General features: G+C 52.3%; 1 protein-coding gene across 1 annotated transcript in view; it reads left to right on the top strand.

The window, feature by feature from the left end:
• Positions 1-2,385: 2,385 nt before the first annotated feature.
• NUDCD3 (NudC domain containing 3) overlaps positions 2,386-24,359 on the top strand; it is a 54,475-nt gene continuing 32,501 nt past the window's right edge. Inside the window, exons 1-2 of the mRNA XM_065399515.1 lie at positions 2,386-2,583; positions 7,984-8,288. Coding sequence (XP_065255587.1) covers positions 2,386-2,583; positions 7,984-8,288 — 503 coding nt within the window. The remainder of the gene's footprint in view (positions 2,584-7,983; positions 8,289-24,359) is intronic.

Here is a 24,359-nt window from a genome sequence, read left to right as displayed (position 1 = left end):
TCTGTGTCTTGGGAAGAGCCTTGCTATGTAAAAAAAAGCCATTGCTACTCCAGCACTCCCTTTCACCTTCTACCCCGCTGTCTGCATAGTAGAGCTCAGTCCTGGTTCTTGACTGTAGGGCTTTGTATAGCATCAGTAGTGTCCCCCAGGGTCCGTGCCCTGTAGCAAGCCCAGCAGAAATTTGTGGGCAAATAAATAGAAAGGGGGAAACAAAAAGTTTCAAAGGCATTTTCCAGCAACAAAGCCGTTCTGTGTTCTCATTTCTATAGACTTCGTTTCAGAGTTAACACATCCACGGACAGAGATGTGGCAGGAGACATGCATCAGAGCTACTGTTTCAGGCTCTCTGCAGACTCAAGCACAGGCTGCCCCAGATTGGGGAGGGCTCCTGGTGGCAGACTAGTCTGGGATGGGATGAGAAACGACACCTAGAGAATGAGAGTGAAGCCGGGAGGCAGGTGTGGCTGGGGGGAATTGGGGGCCAGGCCAGTCCCCCCCCCCAGGTTAGCCCCATCCCAACACCCTCCCCTAACTCCACCAAACCAGCCCCACCCAATGCCCTGCCCCCAACCCCTGGTCCAGCCCCCTTCCTATGTCCCACCCCCAATTCCCTAGGCCAGCCCCCTTCCGACAGCGGCCCCCAGCTCTATCCATCTAGCTCAGTGGTTCTTAAACTCTTGTACTGGTGACCCCTTTCGCATAGGAAGCCTCTGGTTGCCAACCCCCACCCCTTATAAATTAAACTAGGGTTACCATTCGTCCGGATTCCCCCAGACATGTCCGGCTTTTTGAGCTAAAAATAGCGTCCGGGGGGAATTTGTAAATGTCCGGACTCCCCCCCCCCCCATGCAGAGCGCGCGTGGCTAACAGGGCAGCCGGCTGGATGGTGCCATTTACATGGGGCTCCGACAGCCAGAGAGAGCCCCTCCTCCACTTCCCCTGCAGCAGAGATCACTCCCTCCCTCCCTGCATTCGCAGATCGCCTCTGGCAGTCTGGAGCTCCTCCTCCCCTGCTGCCCAGCGTGCCGGGACGAGCGGCAGGGTAAGGGGGCCAGGGTGTCGGAGAAGGGGCAGGGAGGTTCTGGAGGGGGCAGTCAAGAAACGGGGTGGTCGGGAGTTCGGGGGGGGGCTTTCTGGGGGGGTGGATAAGGTTTTGGGCAGTCAGGGTACAGGTAGGGGGTAGGGTCTGGGGGGGCAGTTAGGGTGGGGGGGGTGTTAGGAGGGGGCAGTTAGGGGATAAGGAACAGGGAGGCTTAGGTAGGGGGTGGGGTTCTGGAGGGCAGTTAGGAGCAGGGGTCCCAAGAGGGGGTAGTCAGGGGACAAGGGGGGGGGTTGGGAGTTCTGGGGGCGGGGCTGTCAGGGGGCAGAAGTGGGGAGAGGGATCGGAGCAGTCAGGGGACAGGGAGCAGAGGGGTTTAGATGGGTCGGGAGTTCTGGGGGGGGGCTGTCAGGGGGTGGGGAGTGGTTGGATGGGGCATGGGAGTCCCAGGGGTCTGTCTGGGGGTGGGGGTGTGGATAAGGGTTGGGGCAATCAGGGTACAGGTAGGGGGTAGGGTCCTAGGGGGCCAGTTAGGATGGGGGGAGGGTCTCAGGAGGGGGCAGTCAAGGGACAAGAGGCAGGGAGGCTTAGGTAGGGGGTGGAGTCCTGGGGGGCAGTTAGGGGCAGGGGTCCCAGGAGGGGGCAGTCAGGGGACAAGGAGCGGGGGAGGGTTGGGGATTCTGAGGGGGGCGGGAAGTGGGAGGGGCTAGGGCGGGGCTCCTGCCGTCCTCTTTTTTGCTTGCTGAAATATGGTAACCCTAAATTAAACACACTTGTTTATATATTTAACATAAATGCTGGAGGCAAAGCAGGGTTTGGGGTAGAGGCTGACAGGTCGCGACCCCCATGTAATAACCTCGTGACCCCCTGAGGGCTCCCGACCCCCAATTTGCAAACCCCTGAGCTAGCCCCACCCCCCCTCCATTACGCCCCGACCCCGGGAGGGAAGCCCTGGAACCCCGCCCCTGCGCTGCCACTATCAAGATGGCGTCCAAATCCGTCACGCGCTGCTGCGACGCTCTAGCTCGCCGTCTCATCTCAATGATCTGCGGGCGTGTCTCTATGGCAACGGCATCGGTTGCCGGCCGGAGCGTTTAGCGGGGCTGGACGAGCGGAAGTCGCCGCCGGGACCTGTCCAGAGGGACCGGAAGTGCCTGGCAGGAGGAAGCTAGGTTGCCCTAGTAGCGGAGGAGTCTGGCCTTGAGGAGCCCTCCCCTCCCCCCGCGCCCCAGAGACTCGGCGGGGCCGACCCCGTCCTCGCGCTTCCGGGTCCCGGCCCCTCCCCCACCCGCGGGGCCCCTGGGCTGGTCCCCCTCGCTGTTCCCCGAGCCCTGCGGGGCCCCGCCATGGACCTGGCTCCTGCCATGACCGACATGTACGACCAGGCGCTGCTGGGCATCCTGCAGCACGTGGGCAACGTCCAGGAGTTCCTCGGCGTCCTCTTCGGCTTCCTCTACCGCAAGACGGACTTCTACCGCCTCCTGCTGCGGCCGGACGACCGGCTGGGCTTCCCGCCCGGGGTGGCGCAGACCATGGCCCTCAAGGTAACCCGGGGCCTCACGCCAGCCCCGGCCGGGGCCTCGCCAGGGGCCGGGTTCCCTGTAGCCAGGCGGAGTTTCTACCCTCCTGGCTGTAAGAGGAGCTGTTCGGCCAGGGGGTCGCTGACGTCTGCCTGAGTCTGCAGGCAGCCTTAGACAATGGCTTGGGCAGATGTGAACTGGGCCATGCCTCCCGCCGCTTTGCAAGTGCCCCAAGCCCCAACCATCTCTATCCCAGCTGCCAGAACTTCCAGCTTCCCCATGGCGACTTCAGCAGTGTAGTTCTGCCCTGTTAGTCCAGGATGAACTGAGAGAACTGAAAGGATGGGGACAGCATTGCATTAATGACTCTCACACCAGAATCTGAGTGGGCCAGCATAGAGCCTTGTCGGTTTCCCTCACAGAGTATAACAGTTGTTGTTCATGACACTGACACCCTGAGGGTTGGACCAGACCTTCATCAGTTGTTCTCATGATGTATAGTGGTGCTTAGTGGCATTCTTACACCAGGGTCTGAGTGGGGCCAGCTGTGTTACATGAGCAGTTTGCACATGGCCAGTGACTCCCTAGCAAAGGGTGGAGTTACTATTTGTATTTATTTTTCAAGCTTCTAGAAATGTTTGCCACTCCACAACCAAATAAAGACCCGGGCCTTGCTCAGGGGAGCATACAGTCTGTGTGCCGTGACACAAGTGAGCCCTATAAACACCCAAAGGGGATGGCGAGGGGAGGATGATTGTGAGGTTGATCAGTACAGAGCTGATTGTTTAATTCCTTTGTTATTTGCAGGTTACGTTGCTCTCCTGTCATGTCTTAGAGGTTCTACATCAAAAGTGAGGTTTTGGGAGGAATTGGAATGAGGGGAGATAGGTTTGGGGGGAAGAGACAAAGGGAGGATCACGGTTGGTGCTGCTGTTGGAGAGGAGGGCACATGAAGGATCACTTCAGAGATGTGGGCAAGGGAAGCATGATGGAAGAGGATAAGAAGTTTGAATGTGATGCACAGTACAGTGGAGAGCCAGTGGAATGACGCATGGTGGATGAACTTCTCAGAGGAATGGGCATGAGAGAGGATATTGACAGCAACATTTTGCACACACTGGAGGGGATAAGGTTGGTGTTAAAAATGCCTGACAGGGAGTGATTGCAGTAGCCAAGGCAAGAGGAGAAGTCAGAGTGATATTGACAGAGAAGGGGGGGAATTTGAGAGACACTTTTGGAGGGAAAAGCGTGTGGATCTGACCATAGCTTGGCTGAGTGGGCGGGGTCGAAGACCTCTACTTTAGGTTTCAGTGTTTGCTTTCTATTTCTAAGCCTTGCTTTTCACATGGAGCTTCTCAGCCTTCTCATTTTGTGTTGAAACGCACCCTGCTTGGCCTCAGCCTTTTGGCTCTGGAGTGCTATGCTGATGGGCACATTGAGAGAAGGCTTTCTTTGGAATGCTTAAAACTCAAAAATGGCTTAATGGGTGATCCGAGTAGGGGAGATGGGGGAAGACCTGGTTGTTTTTTACAGTCTAGTTTGTTTTGTACTAAAAAAACTGGTAGCTTACATTTTAAATGTCAATTTGGGGGCATACATAGTCAATCAGGAGTCAATATTTACCAGTTGGTTTGAAAGGTTTGTTATTTATACAGCATTACAGAGGTGTGCTTGATGTCTTAGAAATCAATAGTCTGTAAAAGTTCCCTCACCCAAGGCTATTCCGTTCTAAGTAAGATGAAAAGGAGCGTTGTCTAGTGGTTGGAGCAGAGGGCTAGGGGTCAAGAGATTTGGAACTGTATTTTTGGCTCTGTCACTAACTTGCTTTGTGACCTTGAGCAAGTGGATCCCTCCCCCGGTTAAAATAGACTCTTAATTATCTACAGTACCTTACAGGCGGGTTGTATGGCTCAGTGCATGTTTGCAAAGGATTCTGGGACTCATAAAAGCCCCTAGAGAAGTGTCAGATATTAAGTATTTCTTATCATAATAAAGTTTTAAGGAACTGGAAATTGCCTGCTACACATGTGCATTCATTTTCAATTAACAATTTAATGCTGAGTATAATGTTCCAGTGAGGTGCAGGACAAGCATGCCTTATCTGGAAGTGCACATTTGAAATAAACACAGCCCCATTTAGTATGGTGTTTATGTGAAGACATAAATGTGCTATGCTGGCACAGACACTAATCTTAAATACCCAGCCTGCAAAGTGGCCAAATTAGTGATGCTGTGGAAAGTTTGAAATCACCTTGCTTTAGAGAAAGCTCTCTCTACTTGGAGCTGGTACTTCAGAGTTGCAGGCAAGCAGCATAGAAGTGACCTGCAGAGAGGAGCAAAAATGGATTTGTGCCTTATTACTGAGTCATGACGGACAAAGGAGACCTGGAAGTTATTTTGTTCCTTCTTGTTATTAACGTTGAAGCCTTGCCTTCCTTGCCTTTTGCTGGAGGACCAGAGAACTGGTGTGGGAGTTTTCTCATCCCCCAGTGGAATGGACAGGATGTATTTTTCAGGGAGAGCATTCACTCCAAGTGTTTTGCAGGAGTCTACGTTAAATTGGTGTGAACAAAAATAGAGGCAAACTAACGAGTTTTAAACAGTCTGACTAACAATCCCTTTTCCTCTCAATTGCTCAGGTTACAGGTCTCTTGTGATGTCGTAATCTCATTAGTTCTCCAAGCAGTTCTCCAGGAAAACCAGGGAAGGCAATGTCTGATGTTTCTAATGTTCAAAAAGACAGTTTAAAAAACCAGGTAACCCCGTCTTTGAGTAAACAGGCGGCTTTTCAGGGCTTTAGGCAGCATAAAGAAGCAAACAAAGCCCATACCCATTGTTTCCTTTGCAGATCACGTTTATGGGTCGTACTGAGGGGGAGGAGCCAAGGGGCATGAGGGGACCACATAGGCAGTGGGCTTGTACTAGGGTTGGTGATGGTGGAGTGCACAAGGAAGCTGTGTCACTGTAGTTCTGTGCTTCCCTGCCCAGCTGCAGTAGCTACTCAGAGCAACTCCCTCTCCGTCCTCCTAATGCTGCTGCCTCTCTCACCACAGCAGCTTGAGAGCAGCATCCCTGCTTTCCAGAAAATGGAGCAGAGTGCATCTGCCGTTGCTTTTGATAGAGCACTGAGATCTGCAGAGACCTCGGCTCCTAACATCATGCATTGCAGCTTAACATTGCATTATGGGGTTCAGCTCCTGTCCCCACCGCTTTGATGGCAGAAAGGGGACAAAACAGCCCCCTGGGGAATATCTTCAATACAGGGCTGGCATAGACCCCCATGTGCAGCCCCTGCCATAAGAGACTGCTGGCGAGTAGCCAGAGATGGTAAGGGGAGTCATTCCAAGAATTCTGAGCTTCAGAGAAGCTCATTAACAACTGTAGCCAACTTCTGTAAGTTAGAGCAGACCCTGGGGCTGTCCTAACTCATGCTAGGAGCTGTGCTGTCTGCAGGGGCAGCCCAGAATCCTGTGTGTGCAAAGGAGGTATAAAGCCCCCTTTACCCTCCCCCTGCTTGTGCTGCGCGACCCAAGGCAAGTACAGAATCTCGTCCCTGGACTTGTAGCCTGTGAGCCCCCAAAGGTGAGGGTACCTGTAGACCCCACTGGAGAACTCTGCAGCCTGTACTAGGAATTAGGTAGAGAAGTTGCTGTGCGCGTGGAGCAGCCCGATGAGGTGACAGACTAGTAAGTGTTACGGCCTGTTGAGGAGAGAATGTGTATCTTCTAAATGAGAAACTGTGTCATGTTTCCCCCCCGAGGAGTAGCTCAGGTCTAATGACTGTGTGAGAACAAACCACTGCACAGTAGCCTAAATCTTAATTTCCCCAGAGAGAGGCCATTCTGGGCTCCGGCTTCAGTCACTTCCAGGACATGCTGTTTCTTTCCACTAGCCATGGGCATTCCGAGCCGAGACACTGCTCCCAATGGTACTGTGCTGCAGACCAGTTCAGAGGTCACCCTCCCTTCTCAGCTCAGGATTTTGGGTCCTGTCCTGATTTAAAGGGCACGGTCTGAGCCGTGTCTCTGAATGCTCTGCCTTGGGCTGGTTTGTGTTTCATGATTGAAATGCAGCTGGCTGGGTGGGTCTCTATGAATAGCACATGTGAGTCACTCGCTGGGATTCTTATGGAGTGGCCGTGCCTGGTTTCAGGCTGTGGCTGCACTAACATGCTCTTTGCCCTAACGCTTCTCCGAGGGAGCTGCTGGTGGCAATGTCACTCCTTTCGAGAGAGCTCTGCCCTTCCGACTGAGCCCACCTGTAGCCTGGCTCCTCCGTCCAGTGTCTATTCCCAGAACTGCTGACTTCTCTAGAACTGTGGCTGTGTTACTTCCGTCAGCTTTCTGCTAGCCTGACCAGGCAGCAGTACTAGCAGGTATGGATTTAAGAACAAAAGCCCAGTGAGCATGTGAACTAGGGAGTTTGGAGGGGAGGAACCAGTGTGGGGTTAGGGTAGGGGTGAGGTGGTACAATTGGAGAAGTAGCCAAGACCAGGTGGGTTGGGGAGTGGCAAGATTGCACCTGAAGACGAAGGCAGGCCTGGTGCAGGTTGGAAGCTGCTGGCTTCTCTAATCACCCCTCCTTTGGCCTCTCTTCTGATCTCTCACCCCCCCAGTAGCCTCCCACTCTGTTTTACACACACACAAAGCCAACCAACCCATTTCTGTTTTAGATTAAAAAAAGAGAAAGAACCAATGTAATGTTGTTTGTGAGAGAGAGAGAGAGCACGGTGTACGTGTCTCAGGGTAACTGCAGCCACGGTGAGCTGCCTCAGAGCAATGACCCCACTGGAGGTTTCCTACTTAGGTACAGTCCGCAGAAAATGGAAGAATACATTTGCTTATTCCTGTGTCACCTAAAGAATCTGTCAGCTCACTGCTCCAGGCAGGCATGCGTTCTGTCACCAGTTTCCTGTTAGAAGCAGTGCTATACTGAACTAGTGTCTCTTTTCCAGTCTCAGTGCCTCTAGTGTCAAGGTGCAAACCCTGCACCATGTCTGCTTCTGAGATAGACGGATATTACACCTCTACCCCGTTATAACACAACCCGATATAACACGGGTTCGCATATAGCGTGGTAGCAGCGGGGCTCTGGCGGCGCTTTAAAGGGCCCGGGGCTCTGGCTGCTGTGGGGAGCCCCGGGCCCTTTAAATCACTGCTGGAGTCCTGCTGCCGCTACCCCGGGGCTGCGGCAGCGGGGCTCGCTGGCGATTTAAAGGGCCTGGGGCTCCCCGCGTCCGGAGTCCTGGGCTCTTTAAATCACCGCTGGAGCCCTGCCCCCCTACCCCGATATAATGGCGTTTCACCTATAACGCGGTAGGGATTTTTGACTCCCCACAACCGCGTTATATTGGGGTAGAGGTGTAGCTGTGGATTGATGGCTTGGCTGCCTGCTTGTTTGCTTGATTGGCTTTATCTCTTTCAGGCATTCAAGAACTTTGAACACCTGGCCCGTCAGGATGATGAGAAGAGGCAGCGGGAGCTTGTGGAGAAGATGAGGAAAAGGGAGGAGGAAGTGGCAGCGGAGAGGATGAAAGTGCCTGCTGTAGCTCAGGAAGTTGAGATCCACTCGGCACCAGAGCCAGTCCCTGGCCCAGATGATGGGGCTGCCACCAGGCCTCAAGAGCCCACTGCAGCAGAGGAGACAGCTGAAGCGGCGGACAGCTCTGCGGCCGCAGAGCCACCAGGAGCAGCTGCCCCAGTGGAGTCCCAGCCATCAGCATTGCCCAAGTAAGGGTCTCTTGTTATGGTACTTCCCTTGTGTCCGTTGCAAGCCTAAGCAGCTCATTCTGAATAGAGTCTAGTCCTCAGTCCTAGCTCACGAGGTGATGGGGTTGTGGGAAGGCTGCACTTCTCCAGGGTGGTGTTTAGATTCTTCACAACAGAGATAATTGTGTTGTGGGGACACAGGGCAGCCCCAGCCTTGTCAGGCCCATCAGTCAGAGGAGGTGACATGGATTCACAGAAGCATGGCAAAGTCTTCAGATTTGGTTTCCTTTGCTCCTTTCTGGGCACTTTAGTCTGTCTGCTCTCTTCTCTCCTCTAAGCAGAGGAGGTGGTCTGTTAGCACCTCCCTCTTCACAACACTGCAGTACAATTGTTTGCTCAGCCAAGTCGCTAGGCCTTCCTCCCCCATGGTCAGCTCACACACAGTCGAGACAAGGCCACAAAGCATGTTTTCTCCCAATATGGGATGTGGTGCTGCTTGTGCATCTCCACGGACTCTACTACTTGACTGTGTTTCAGTGCATTCAGGGAAAACATTGTCAGCTATCCCATAATGCCTCGGGAAGTTAGGTGCCCAACTCCCATTGCTTTCAAACTCCCTCAGTCCTCCTTGAGCACTGTGGCCATGCACCGAGAGCAGAGACACGTGGGGCAGTTCACTCTGGGAGGTTACCACACAGAGAACTGGGAGCAGGGAGGACCAGCCAAACTGGTTATACCAGCGCAGTTAGGGTCCAACTTCACAGCAAAACAAATGACCTTGTCCCAGCCTAGGCTGCAGGCCTGGGTGCACACCAGCTGATTAATCAAGCCATATATAAAGCTGATTGTTTCACTCCTTTGTATGAGCTGCAGTGTCAATGGGACCAGAAGGTCAGGTTGTTTTCTTTTGTTCCTTGGGGTTTCTCTCTCCCCTGTGGAAGATCTCCCTGGCTCAGGCCAAGGCCTGCACATACATTCCAGAGCAAAGCTGGACTCTCTTCATTTTTGAACTGGCCAGTTTTTAAAGCCTCTGTGCAGATGTCTGTTACCCCTGTGTGAGTGAGGAGCATTCTGCTGGCCTGGGCTCTCCTAAAACAATGGCAAATGACCCTTTGCAAGGCTAAGTCAAAATGTCTCCCCTTTCCTAGAGTAATTTTGTGGGGAGGAGCTGTGTCTGTTTCAGCTGGGCTCTGCTCCAAGTAATACCCACTTGTCACTCTGGAGGAGCTGTTCTAGAATGTTGAGTGATCTAGAAGCACAGCTACTGCCGGGAATATATCAGGGCAGATTCTTTGGATAGCTGGCTGCCCTGCCCAGCCCATACAAACCACAAAGACCAGGGGATGTGAGGATGGTGGAGAGGGATTGGATGGTACAGGGGACAGATGATGGCATATAAAGCATTTTGCCTCTAGATCAGCCATTCAGATCTAGAGCAGATTAACGAGTGAAAGTTGTTACCAGCTGGTGGCTCTTTAACTGCCTTTGTGAAATGAAATTCAGTATGATAATTAATGGACAGGTGTCCACTTCATAACGGGGCCTGTGTGGTCCCCTTTACTGACATCCTCCTAAGAGATGCCAAGGATCGAATGGGCCACAGCAATGTCAGGCCGGTTAGGCAGGGGCAGTTTGCACTTCTGTTGCCTGGGCTGTCCCGGTGACAGGGGCTGTCAATCTCCGGTATCCATTCAGTACCTTTCAGCAGCACTAAATTAACGGTAAACAGCAAAGAAGCGTTAATAAGACACCAGGCTAATGAAGTATTAAAGGCCACACGTGAGTCTCTCTGGGCTGAATATTTCCGTCTAATCCTCAGGGATGGGGATGTTCCATGTTTCTCTCTGAGGAGACAATGCCAGAAGAAAGAACGGAAGAAAAGGATTACCATATGTCACGGACTCACAGATCGTGCCCACTCTTGGCCCCATGCGGTCCGTGGGGGGGTGCCCCTTTTAGTGAGACAGCACTTCTCGGGGGTCCACTCTCTCTCGGGGTCAGGCCCCTCCACCTCCTGGATCCACACCTCTCGGAGCCCTAGCACACCTGTTTCTCGCCGTGGGCCCCCTCAGGGAGTCCACTCGCTCTGGACCCCCCGGGCCTCCACCCCCAAAGGGGTTGATGCAACCCTGTTCTCTAGACCGGAGTGACTCTCAGCCAGCATAAAACAGGAGGGTTTATTGAGAGTTGAACACAGCACAGGAAACTCTCAGGGCCTCAGGCCTGGCCTCCCTCAGCCCAGCACACCCAGTCTCTCTGCATCCAGGTGGGCTCTGCCTGCTCCCCCTCTCCAGCCCAGAGCCCCCCTGCTCCCAGCTGGGCATCTGAGATCACTGGCCCCAGGCCCCGCCTCTGTCCATTGTCTTTTCTCCGGGTAAACAGGGTCTTAAACCGGGGCCTCCTCTCCTCGCTTCTGTCCTCTGGCTGGAACCGGCTGGTTAGGTCACTGGGTCCTCACTCTGCAGCCCATTGTCCGCCCACTGGCCAGAACCGGCTGCGTCTCCTAAGCTGGGCCTCCGGGTCACCAGGTCACTGGTCTCCGGGGTATCCATCCTCCCGGCCATCGGCTGGGTCCCCAAGTCCTCTCTCCGGTCCTCTGCAAAACAAACTCCCTCTCCCCTCACCTCGTTAAACCAGTAACACCCAGGGAAACTGAGTCCCACCCCCTCCGCATGCAAACCATTGAAACTCCACAGAAAACAAGAAAACCCCCCACTTCATCACACCATAACTCTGCGTTTTTTGGCTCTTATAGTGGGGTGTGTGTCTCTGATCCTTAATGTACCTTTCCTGTGGTTTGAGAGAGCTGCTGTGTGAGTGGTGGATCCAGAATGTATAGCCTTCCCTGCCCCTCCAGTGACTTTATATTGTGTCTATTAAAACATTGTTGTTATTGGGGGTGGAAGGCAAATGTCCAGCTCCTCATATCATGGCCTTCTGCCCCGCCTCCCCAACCCAGAGCACACGGACCATTTCATTCTTATGAGTCTGGGTGCTAAGAGTTCAAGGCATAGCAGGCTGGGCTCATTTTCAATCCCCTGGCATCCCTCAAGAGCAGAGCCACCACCCAAAGGCAGGCCAGGGGTAGTGTGACACTGCCAGGACTCCCAGAGATGGAGAAAGATGGTTTTTCCCCCCCTTGTCTGTGCTTTTTCTTCCTATTTCTACCCAAGCAACTGTGTGTTTGGCAGGACCATCCCCTCATCAGCAGATCAGAATATTGCAGGCAAAGGATTATGGGAAGTCCTTGCATCGTTGTCTCCAAACGCTGTCTCTTTGGTAGAGGAAAGGCATGAAAAGCGAAAGGCCTTGCATTGCAGTAAAGTCCCTCCTATTCCCCCCACCCCTGTTTATTGCAGTTTGAAAAGCTGCTGTACATGCGCTGGCTGCAGTGGAGAGGAAGCTTCTCCAGCACAGTGGGTTGTGTTGATTTTTATCCCCTTACAGCGTGCCACAGTTTCACAGCAGGGCTGGCATGCGTGTAACAAGGGAACAGGCTGAAAGGGCTGGTTGTGTTGATGAGTGCCTGGAGTGGCTTTCCTGTTAGGAGCGCTACAAATAGGTCTCCAGAGCCTTTTGGTGCTTCAGGATAGGGCAGCTGGAACAGTGTGTTTTTGCCAGCACAGTCTAACTAGCTTGCATGCTGAGTTTGTGCAGCAGCAAGTGGAAGGATGGGACAGAGCGATCCCTGGGAGCTGGAACCAAGTGGCTGAGCGGATTGGTGACAGCCAGTGAGCCTTCCACCTCTAGGTTTCCTGGGTAAACATGATGTATGTCGGTAATGAATGAGGCCAGTGAGGAAAGGCCATTGGAAAGAGAGAGGCTGATCAACTTGATTCTAGTGAGGAGTCTGACCCAAGACATCTTTGATCCACATAAAAGAACCAGGTGGCCTTCTTCCTCCTGGTTGCTAGGACAGAGGATGTGAAGCAGGAGTGCACCCTGAGGGCTGCTGGGTTAGTCCCATGTGGGACCAAATGCAGTAAGGATGGGAAGATTAGAAAGGAACAAGAGCTTCAGGGAAGTAGAAAGAGACCGGAAGAAAAGAACGATGTTCTGCTGCCAGAGTTATAGTTGTCCTGTGCATAAAAGCTTCATTCTTCCAGGCTGTCAGTCTGGCACCTTTCACTAGCATGAAATTTGCAAAAAAACGGTTAGAAGTGGCAGATCCCTTGAGCCTGCCATGCAGCCGCTGCCCTGGCTAGCGTGGCTAAAACCGACTCTTTCTAAAAATACATCTGAAAAATTAAATCTGTGTGCAAAAAAAGATCTGAATGCAAGCTACTAGCACTCAGGTTTAATTTCAGCTTTATTGTGTTAATAGTCTGTGGGACTAAGGTTTGACTTTCTGAGTTGTCCTCTTGCTATAAGGACAGTAGTTGCTGGGAGTAATGAGTATGTAAGGGTGGGTACTTAAGGCCCCATAAACAAAAGTCCTATGAACAAATGTCTGGACTGGGGAAAATAAGCAAGACGAATTAGAAGCGATACTAAGGGAAGGAGATTGATGCAGTGGGCATAGGATGCATCTTGTTATGGATGTGTGTGAGTTGATGGGTACAGTGTCTGTTGGAGAGACTAAAAGAGCAGGCCCACCCCTGCCTAGCTGAGGCTTGGAATGAGCATGCTACAGCCGTGTTCTGTAAGCAGCACTTGTGTCCAAGAGCAATTGAAGTTGTTGGCTTTAATTTCTCAAGTCCAATGGTGTGCGACCTCAGGGACAAACTCTCCCTGTGCAACCTCATGATGTCTAAGACCAGTTGGGTCTGTCTTTTTGACCGCCTGATAAATTTGGGTTCAAGGGCTGGCCCTGGAGCTTCCATCCCATATGGGACAGTCAGGTGTTTAAACAGTGTGGTTGAACTAAGTATCCAGCAAACTGGTTGGGCTGGGCTGTCTAGTGGGTGCTGTAGTTTCAGTGCCACTGGACCTGGGCTGAGCCTTCAGGATCTTCAGGGAACTCCACAGCAGAGCCAATGAATTTGTCTACAGCTCCTGGCTGCTGTGAGGTCTGTGTGGCTAGTGTTACTATAGTGACTGAGCGTGGTTAAGCTTGGAGGGGAACTGATTGTGTAGGGCTTCTCCAGCGTTGTATCTTCCGAGGCTAACTGCGGTGGGTATTGTCCTGTTTGTTAAAGAACGGCTCAAAGCGAAAAAAGCAGGAAGAGACACGGCTTCTTTCAGTACAGCCTGCCCCTTCAGAAGAGCCACGCTGGGGGCGATTTCAGGAAAAGCCACACTTTTAGGGACGGGAAGTTTTGGCAGACATGGTGTTGCAGTATCTGCATCGGAAATTCTTTTAGTAGCCTGGATCTTCCAGTCCCCTGCGGTGTGTGACAGGGAGATCCAAGAACAAGACGGCCTTGTCATGAGGACCTCGTCCTGTGCGTGGTCCCTGTAATGGGCGACAATGGGCAACACTTATTGGGAGAGGAATATTCAGCTGTCTGTAGGGAAGAGTACAAGAGGCTGGGCTGCCATTCTTCAGCCTGCTCTCACCCTGGAAAGCCAGGCTTGGGGGAACAACTTTGCTGCTGACATTGCTGAGTGAGAAGGGCTACTTCAGGGCAGTCACTAAGCAGCGGTGTCTCTACAGCCCCTCTGCCAGCTAGGCTGGTTCTCCTCTTTCCATATCCGGCCCTGAACCCATTGAAAACCCCTGCGTGACAACCCTCTCCCCACCTCCTCTCAAATGTATGCATGGCTGTGTCATTGCAGGGATCAGTAGAATCGGGTGAGGAGCGACCTGAGGAGCTCTCAGGCCCGAAGTCCTGCAGGGGTGCCCGCTGCTCAAAGGGGCTGCTCAGAACGGAGAGCTTCCGGGCCTGCAGAATCTGACTAGGGCTGTTTTGCAGAGCTGACTGTAGCTAGTGCTGTCTGCCTCTGGGTGGCGCTGCAGTCACCTGAAAGAATGTCGAGAGCACTCGGATAATGGCTATCAATAATTTAAAGAGCGAGTTCCTTCTGCACAGCCCCCTCCCCCCCCCCCCGACAAAATTCAACGCCAGCAGCCTGGTTAGTAGGAGCTCGTGAATAATGCGCATCCCCAGCAGCTAGCTGAATGCAAAAATGAGATAAAACAAAAATATTTTTCTCTCTTCTCCGAAGGGGAGGGGGGGAAATAAAGAAAAAACCAAACGTGTTAGTTCCCCAAACTTTAGTGCCGTGTAAATCTAGGGCATTTAGCATCCCAGCTGCATCAAGCCCCAGCAGCGGCTGGATGAGCCCCTGGGTTCCCGGGCTTGCATCCTGGCGCCTCTCGTAAACTGCCTCAGTATGGTCGTGGCTTTTACGTGGCTGCAGCAGGTTTGGTTCTGCTCTCTGGATAGTGCCGAATAGGCGCTTGCCAGGGACTGTGTAGATGAGAGGCTTGGGCAAGTCACTTTGTCTCTCTGGGCCTCAGTTCCAGTGGCGGGAATAGCTGGGCCCTTGTGTTTGTGTGAGTACGTACGTTAAAGATGGTGAGGTTCAGATACTGTGGGAATGGGGGCCAGAAAAGTACCTTGCGAGACTCTGTTGTGGTGAAGGCCTCTTCAATGCAACTCTTACCCACCCATGTATACAGGGCATTCCCAGCCCCATTGCAGGGCAGAAGTTTCCCCGGCACTTCTGCCTGTGTCTACCCACCATTCCAGTCCACGGGGTATCTCGTGAGCACATCTCCCACTCTTCTAAATCTCAAGCCACTTGGTACTCTCACCTGCTCCCTTTCGGTTGAGCGTGGAATGACCACATCTGAGGGAACGTGGGCTTTGATCGCTCTCCCGCAAATGAAGCACTTAGCTCTGCACTCCCCCTTGGCACTCCTTGCAGCACTCCTTGGTAGCCTGGCTGCAGCCACCTCTCATTAATCAGGATCAGGCTCCCTTGTGCCTCACGTCCTCACTTCACTGTGCTCCCATGCAGCAGTGGGCAGGGCCGTGCCCTTAAGGGACAGGACCAGCACCATCTTAGGCTTAGTCAGTGGAGGTGACAGAGGGCATGTCCATCTCCCCAGCATTGGCCTGCTGATCCCTGGGGGGCTTTGTCAGGCATATGGACACTACCCCACCCATGATGAGTCTCCAGCTCCTGTAGGATCATAGCAGGGCAAAGAACACTTAGTTTGCAGCCATGTGTCTTGCACAAGGTGGTGAATTCCCCCCTCCCCCTTCTTCGCAAGCAATTCCCATCTGCTTCGAGAAGCCGTTCTCTTCATCATTCATGCTGCTTGAGCTCAGCTCCTAATTTTGAGCATCTCCCTTCTCACCCAGCCCCCTTCTTGGATTTGGCTCTGCATACATTTGCCACATAGCATTCAAAATAGTGCCCGGCTTCCCACATGTGCCGCAGCGCAGTCTGGCCTTTGAGTTCTATTTATGCTTCTTGACTGTGGCTCTCAGTTCTTCTCCAAGTGCTTCTCTCCAGGAGGCTGAACTTTCATACTGACCTAGTGCTTCATCGCTGTGCGGTGGGCTAGCCGCTCTTGAGAAGAAGCTGCTTCCCAGTGTTTTCTGGGAATTAGTTAATTTCCAGAACCACACAACTGTTTGGAAAGCCACAAGGAGCCGGCAATGGCCAGAGGATGAGTGAAGTGAATATCATTGGGAGTCTAAATATGGTTCAGGATGGTGGGTGTCTCATCTTCCCTCTTATGTATTCTCTCTCCGGATAGTTACACAAGAACGTCCAGACTGGGTCAGACCAAAGGTCCATCTAGCCCAGTGTTCTGTCTTCTGACAGTGGCCAATGCCAGGTGTCCCAGAGTGAATGAACAGATCAAGTGATCCATCCATCCCCTGTTGCTCATTCCCAGCTTCTGGCAAACAGAAGCTAGGGACACCTAGTCGTCCCCCGTCCCCCCCACTCTCACCTCCACACACAGCACTTCGTCACTGGTGCCTGCAGAGGGGCAGCTTCCAAGTGTGTCCTGTCAGTTTCACAATGCTCTTGCTCAGACAGGGAATTGCTCTGTGCCTGAGCAACAGCAGGTGGGTCTTCTGAGTGTGGAAGGAGGAGTAGCAAGCGAATCTCCCACCTGCTCCGAGCAGCAGTAGAGCCAGAGGCTCGCACCAGTTCTGCTCTTGCACAGAGCGTGGCACCTCTGGCCCAGCAGCCTTGTGTCAGTTCCATGCTGGGGGCTGTGCTGAATACTGGGAGCACTACGTGCACCATTCTGGGGGAGGAGGGCAGTGGGAAAGGGAGCAGAAGGGAAGCTTGAGTGAGACATGTGCAGGAGGGATGGGTACACAAACAGTGGTGAGGTGTGATAGGTTACCAGCAGGCAGAACTCAGGGCTAAGCTTGCTGCATGGCAGGGCCTGGAGCTCTATAGAGCTGCTCCACTCCATCCCACTGCTCTCGGGCGGAAGGACGGAGCAGCATCTACCAGGCTCAGCCAAACGGATGGTCTCCACCCTACAGGATCTATGGGGGATGGAAAGACCCCTTTAAAGAGGAGAGGCTTAAAAGGAGGAGATAGAAGAAGCAGAAACTGGTTGCTGGCTGTGATTGAAGTTCAGGGGGCAGGTGGCCGTCAAGGTCTTTCAGCTTCTGCTGCAGTAGCTTGTGGGATCTGGAGCCTAGAAATAGACGCTCAGAAATCGAGCCCCTGCTCCCCGCAATTTGAAAGTGTTGGGAGGTGGGGTCCACACCTTCCTTCCCCTGGCAGACTGAGAGAACCCAGCACAGCTCTCCTTTGTACCCTGCTCTGCTGCTTCCTGGGCAACCCATGGCTCTGGCCCCGCTCTGACACGAGGCCGGGGTAGTGAATTAAATCCTGAGTTACATCTTGAGAGGTATGTGCTCTTGGGGAGGAGAGGGACTGGGGTTGTGGCAGCCTGCATGGGCGCAGCAGGGAGAAATACCAGGCTCCCACAGTGATGGTGGCAGCAGCGGGGAGAGGCCCTGAGAAGAAAGATGACCAGGGCCTCCTGCACTGGTGCAACCCATGGTGACTCCACCCAACTGCTGTCTCCCTCATGGGCAGCAGGGAGTACAAGAAGCCACAGCTCTCAGCGCTCTTCCTGCATTAGCGGGACACGTGGCAAGGAATGGAGCAAACCAGTCAGTTCGGAGCCGCCGAATCTCTGCACCTGTGTGACCCAATTCTCACTTGCTTCCTTTTCATAGCTCACACGTGGCTGGAAACTTTCCAAGCCCCAGAATCAGAGCACCAAAAAAGACTCCTGGTGAGACTCCTAGCAGAAGCCAAGGGAGCAGTCACGGTGCCTTATTGCTTGGGAAAGGTTTTCCAGCTGCAGCCCGAGAACTCGTAATGCAGTGACATGTGAATGTCAACTGCAGGTCACTGATCCAGAGCAAACCAAAACCCTGGCCCAGGAGGTTCTGCAGCAAGACATCTGTTTGCTTTAGAAAAGCCCTCGGAGCTATAGGGGAAACAAATGAAAGGATCGTAGAGATTTAGAAAAGAACTAGACCATTAGGAGACAATATTGTCGAATGGTTAGAACCGGGGACTCCTAAGTTCTGTCTCAGCTCTCCCGCTAACTCACTTTGCATATGCTACACTGCCAATTGCTTGGGGTTGAACTTGAGCAGCTGAAGTTAAAAGCTGAGTTGCTGTGTCTTCACTGCTGTTTTAATCCACATTAGCTAATGCAGGCTAAGAACCCACCTTTGTTTTTGTAGTGCAGACCTATCCCCTGTGATGTGGGGGACTCCACGTAACTTCTGTTCTGTGTCACCATCTGTAAACCAGGGATCATGTTGTTGCCCGACAAGTGAGGCTTAATCATTGACTGTTAGGAAGGGCTTGGAGACTCTTCGCTGAAAGGCAAGGTAGTGCTTCCTGTCGTCCAGCCAGCCAGGGCTGTGTCAAATCCCAGCTCTCTTAGGCATCCTGACCTTTGCCCCTCTCCTGGCGATGCTTGTGATGTACTCAGTAATGCCACTCTCTGGGCAGGTAAAGTTCACTGCTGTAACTTCCCAGTAAGTAGGTGGATAGGAACGGCGGTGACCTACAAAATCCCTCATGTGCTTTCCAACTCTCTGTCCCTAGCGAGAGGCGGAATAAAATTGAACTGAAACGTGTTAATGTGGTGAGCTCTCCCAATTGTGAATGCTTCTATTCCTGGAGGCATCTGCGTGAAATTAACTGTTTCCAGGGCATGATGGTTTCAGTCCTGTAGAGTTTCTGTGAGAGTCTAGAGTGCTTCAGCTCAGAAACAGCCTGGCCTGCCTGAAGCTGAACTGATTGTCACAAGTGCTTGCAACATCAGCCGCTCTAGAAGGGAAAATTGATCCATGTGGAGAAGAACCTTTCTCCACTTCTCCCTGTGCTCTTAACAGAAGCGTTGGGGGAGCAAGTGGTGGGACTGGCTTCCCACCCTCTTCTACTTCACTTGGTACTCTTGCGTGGTAGTGCAGTTCAAATGGCTGTCCCGAGCTGCTGTGAAGGGGAGAGAAATGAAGGCAAGTTTTGCATTGACTCATTTAGGAGTGGGGTTGACCGCAGCCCTTTACTATTAACTCGTTGTAAAGGGGACTGGCTGTGCGCTGCCCAGATTCCTGTGTTGAATGGCCCATTCTACTCGCTCTGGCATTGCACGGTACAGAAACCAGTTTCAGCTGATTTCTCCCTCTGAAGGCCCTTTGGTATTTCAGATTCACCGATGACTCACAAATACCAGACCATTACAGTTACAATCAGTGGTATATTTCGGTGGCTCCAGCCTGACCCCAAAAGGTCAAGGGGCCGCAGTCAGTATTGCAGGGCAGAGTCTTTGTCCTGTTGCGTTCTCTCTTTGCACTGTTCAGGCAGCAAGTCCCCCTGCTTGGGCATAGCTGTGTCCCCCTGTGGTACAGGAGCCCGCTATGCTAGCTCTCCTCCACCTTTCCTGTGGCCCCTGGTGCCTGGATCCTCTCTTCCCCCAGGCAACCGTTATGCTGCAATGGGTGGAGAGAGGCCCTCTCCTGTGATGGTGAAGTTCTGAAGTGTTTTTCAAAGGGGATAAACACTTGTCTCTAAGACGAGATTCCACTCTACCCTCGAGTCATGTGTGTGCCGGAGCTCTAGCTACGGCTCAGGCTGGCTTTGCAGTTACGAGCCCTTCACAGCTGTTGTGAAATCACACTCAGGGCCCAATTTCCAAATGCTTTAATCGGGCTAAGAGCATCACCGGAGTTCCAATCCCCTTGTCATGGCCTGCCACTAAGGGATTTGGGTGCCTGGCCTCAAAAATCAGGCCCTGAAACAACCAATCTCCACCCCCAAACCTATGAAATTTCTGTTGTTTCTCTTAACAAGCAAAAAGTCCCTGGGCTGGAGGCAGAAGGAAGAGGTGTACCTGATTTTAATAAAACATAAGTCTCCTTCTTAAAATATCGATGCTCATCAAAATAGAGAAATTCAGTGTGGAAAATCACCAAGCAGAATTCAGACTTTTTAATGCAATATTCAAGTGGCGGGGAAATTCAGACTAAGTCACCTTGTGCATGGCTTAAGGGTCTACAGGTTTGAAAGGCCACATTTCCTTGGAATTGTAGGTTTAAATCCTGTCAGGAATTGCTTGGTCCTTCATCCTTCAAGGTAGCTAAAACTGAATCCAGTGCAGTTCACTATGTGGGGGTGTCTCAAAGGAGACCTTTAAAGCCCAAGTGTGTGTGAGCGCTGTGTGATCAATAAAGATCCCAGGGGACTTTTCCTAAAAGTAGCATGTTGTGCTATCCTTGACCTAAATTTCCCAGCAGTAGTGAAACCCACTGACGACCAGGTGGAGTTTTTCTGCAAGCTGGCGGTGACATTTTAACTAGTTTAATGTCAGTAAAGTCGACTCTCTGCTGAGCCACTCCATAAATAAGTTGAAATCAAAGCAGAAGGGTGGAAGACCACCTGAAGAGAGCGAGAGAGAGTGTTTCAAAAGAGCAAATATCTGACCAACAGAATTTGTTGGGGGAGAAGAGGAAAGCTCCTGGCACATGGAGGAAAAATCTCTCTCCTGAATCTTTGCAGTAGCTAAGAACCCTGCAAGGAAAAATCTGAATCGGGGTCTCTAGCCCTTCAGAGTGCCCAGTGGCTATTAACCAGAGCTGACAGACACAGCGTGCACGCCTGTAGTTACAAACCTACTATGGGCAGGGTTGATTGCCCAGGATAGTTGCTGGTTTCATAAGGCTGCGCCTGCACCAGCAAAAATTGTAGCTGTAATTCCCCACAGGTGTGCGACTCCACTAGCAACTGTTGGGGTGACCAGGCTTCTGGCTTGGTTGTAGCATAGAGGGGGACTCTGGTGACTTACCATAGGGTCATTTAACCTTACTTACATAATACCTAGTGGAAACATGGCTAAGTACTGCTCACATTGCAGCTTCCATCATGGCTACTGCTGTGGTGATGAGATATGGCTTCGAAGCTTGCTGGTGTAGACAAGGTCTGTCAGCATGGTGGCCACTAAGGGCTTGATCCAAAGCCCACTAAAGTCAATGGGAATCTTTCCACTAACTGTGATGGGCTTTGGATCAGGCCCTGTAACAGCATTGGTGCCATTGTTTGGGGAGCTGAGGGGTTTATTGACAGTTTTTTTGGCTAGTTCGTGGGACCTTTTGTCACTGGTTGGTGAGAGATCTGGGCACTGGAGTGGAGTGTGTGCAGTTTCCCTGGGTCTGTACAGGAATGGGCATTTTAGGGGAGATTCTTGAATCAGGGCAAATGTTGGTTTGGTGCTATGAGGCAATAAGGTGGCCGTTGCATGAAATGATGCTGGAATGTAATAAACTCTTAGCAACTTAACTCAACCACTTCCTGATTCTCAGACGCGTTGGTGTGACACTGACCATCTAAGTGATTGGAGAGGTTATACTAGAAAATAAAAGGGAGCTCACTGTTTTAAAGATGACTTGCACAGGAGGAGAAAGAGGAAGAATGGCTCATTGGTTAGGGCACTAGCCTAGGACTTGGCTTTAAGTTCTGTTCTGTGACCTTGGCCAAGTCATTTAGCATCTCCGTGCCTCAGTTTCCCCATCTGTACAATGATGATGATGGCACTGCCCGGCCTCCCATTTCAGACTGTGATGCACTCAGATACTATGGAAAGGGGGCAAGTTTGGGACCACAGATAAGTAGTGTTTGTGCTTATGATGGACAAAGAAGCCCTGGAAGGGATTTTTCAAAACAGGTGTTTGAGTTGGTGTCTCCCCCCCACCCACCGCTTTTTTTCATTTTCCTTGGTCCCGTCTAGGCTGGAAGACTCTCTGATGCAGGGGGCTAGTGAAATGATCGGAGCAGCACAGCTAAGCCAGTGAGAGTTGATAGCTGTGAAGTGGGGAAGGGATTGGTATTTGGACTGTTTAACACTTTGAACGTCAGTGATTTCTAGCCATTTTGTATTAAGGAAGCCTTTGCTAAACACCCAACACCTCTTCAGTGGAGGTGTTCAGAGCTCAGAATAAGCATCTCCTGTGCCTCCCAGTAGTTCTCCAGCTAAACTAGGGAAGATCAAACTTTACATTCCAGATATTTTGATGCTTTAAAAAAAAAAGGGGGGGGGAATCCCTTCCAGGCCTTCTCTCCATCATCTAGAAGTACAAAGGGCCGAACCCCCATATTTTCAAAACCCCTTTGCAGCTCTCCAGTAAAACATCATCTTTCCAGGAGGCTAAACTTTATGCTCATCTTTGTCTTTAACTGTTTTAGCTCCCCCTGGTGAACGTTAGGCTCAGGACAGCACAGGGCTGCAACAGCCCTGTTCTGAAATTCAGTTTGCAGAGGCCTCATATTGGGTTCCGGGGAGGGGCCGGGCGCAAGCCCCCCACTGCTAAAGGACCCTTCCCTAGCCTGTGGGGAGGATCCACAAGGTCCAGGAACTCTTCCTGTGCAGTATTTGTTTCTAGGAAGGGCCCTAGCTGACCTTTAGCCATCTGCCCTTGAGCAACGGGCCGGCAAGGTCTGTGGGGAAAACGGTCCGAAAGTAGCTGGCTTCATCTCTCCTGCAATGTGTATTCTAGCACTCCTAGCTATTGCAGATGGCTTCCTCTTTCCAAGGCGACTCTCTCTCCCTGGAGAGGCAGGAGAACCGTTTGCCTAGTTAACAATTATTTGCCTAAAGGGGCTCTTTAGGTAGCTCGACGGGCAGCTGAACAAATCCTTGCTGTAGAAGAGAGCAAAGCTGGTATCTAGAAAGTAAAGTCTCTTGGTGAGAGTTAAGGGGATTTCCAGTTGCAGAGGTGACTTGCATGTGGAAGTGATCTGAGTGGCTTGAACAGTGGCAGATCAGCTACCTCTGTGCTGGGATCTTCTGGTACAAGGACCCCTTTAGAACCGCATTTCCGAAATGATGGCTCCTGACTCCCAACCCACCAGTTGATCCCATGTGCTCCTATGCTCTCACTTCCCCTGGGTGGCAGGCAGCAGTGTGCGGAGTGGGGTCTGGGTGGCAGAGGCAGGGACAGGCTGGTTTCAGAGTGGTAGCCGTGTTCATCTGTATCAGCAAAAAGAACGAGGAGTACTTGTGGCACCTTAGAGACTAACACATTTATTTGGGCATAAGCTTTCGTGGGCTAAAACCCACTTCATTGGATGCATGCAGTGGAAAATACAATAGGAAGATTATATATACACAGAACATGAAAAAATGGGTGTTGCCATACCAACTATAACAAGACTAATCAATTAAGGTGGGCTATTATCAGCAGGAGAAAAAAACTTTTGTAATGATAATCAGGATGGCCCATTTCCAACCGTTGACAAGAAGGTGTGAGTAACAGTAGGGGAAAAAATTAGCATGGGGAAATAGGTTTTACGTTGTGTAATGACCCATCCACTCCCAGTCTTTATTCAAGCCTAATTTAATGGTGTCCAGTTTGCAAATTAATTCCAATTCTGCAGTTTCTCGTTGGAGTCGGGTTTGGAAGTTTTTTTGTTGGAGTATTGTGACTTTGAGGTCTGTAATTGAGTGACCAGGCTGTTCACTCTCTGGCTCTGGCTGCTTCCTCCAGGCAGCAGCATAGATCCTGCTGTCACCCCCCTTGGGCAGCATGCAGCAGAGTCAGAGGTGGATTAGGGATTTGTGGGGCCCTGGGCCAGAGCAAGTGGGAGGCTCTCCCTAACCCTTTCACCTGCAGTTCCTCCCACCCTCACCCCCTGGTGCTCCTGCCAGGGAAATGGGGTCGGGGTGCAGGGCCTTGCCCTGCTCTGCCCGCCTGGCGTTCCTGCTGGGGAGCGGGGCAAGCCCCCAAGCCTGCTCCCCGGCGGGAGCGCTGGGAGGGTGGGGCGGGGCAAGCCCCCAAGCCTGCTCCCCGGCGGGAGCGCTGGGAGGGTGGGGCGGGGCAAGCCCCCAAGCCTGCTCCCTGGCGGGAGCGCTGGGTGGGTGGGGCATAGGGGCACCCCAATTGGCCATGGCCACTGGTCATGGACCCCATTGGCCCAGTGGCTAATCTGCCACTGAGCAGAGTGGGGAGCCAGATCTGGGCAGCAGGAGCAGCCTGGAGGAAGTGTTTGGAGCCAGCAGCTAGTGGACAGTTAGCAGCCCAATGGCAATCTCAGCGGGGCTGTGGCCTAACTGGGGCTGCGGAAGGGAGCAGGGAAGGGGAGCAACTGGCTAGAGGGCTGGGGTGGGGAGGGGGGAGTAGAGGTAATGGTGGGTCCCCAAACAGCCAGAGTGCCTTAGTAAGAAGGTTGGGAACCCCTGCTCTGGAGCACAGAGCTGGCCAGTCAGGTAAGGGGTTGCTTTGGGGTTAAGTCCCAAAGGTGGTTTGGCCAAGTTTTTAGAAGTATTTCCTTTGGGACAGAAATCAGACTTCCTGTTGAAAACACCACCTCTCCTGAGCGCAGTGAGTGGCATGCGAAGGAATCGCAAGAGCAAAGCCTGACTCAGAATCCCTCCTGTGCGTGCTGCCCCCTTACTTCTGCTGTTCTTCCAGGCCTTTAGCCCGTCCCCCAGCAGTTCGACTGCTTCCTAGAGGGGAGGTTTCAGCTGGCCTGGGGAAGGTGAGGCTGCAGAGTTGGTCTCGGGCTGTTGGAGGGCACGCGAGAAGCCAGAGCACTTAACTGTGCCATGGCGTCCAGGGGAAAGGCTGCACTGCCGTCCTGGCTGCTACTCAGAGGTGGACACGTAAGCGGCAGTTGGATTGTGAATGCAAAGGACCCCTTGCATCT

This window comes from Emys orbicularis, chromosome 2 (genome assembly GCF_028017835.1).
Source record: "Emys orbicularis isolate rEmyOrb1 chromosome 2, rEmyOrb1.hap1, whole genome shotgun sequence".
Classification (NCBI taxonomy): Eukaryota; Metazoa; Chordata; order Testudines; family Emydidae; genus Emys; species Emys orbicularis.
The sequence above is the reverse complement of the archived record's forward strand: the minus strand, read 5'-3'. Positions and strand labels throughout refer to the sequence as shown.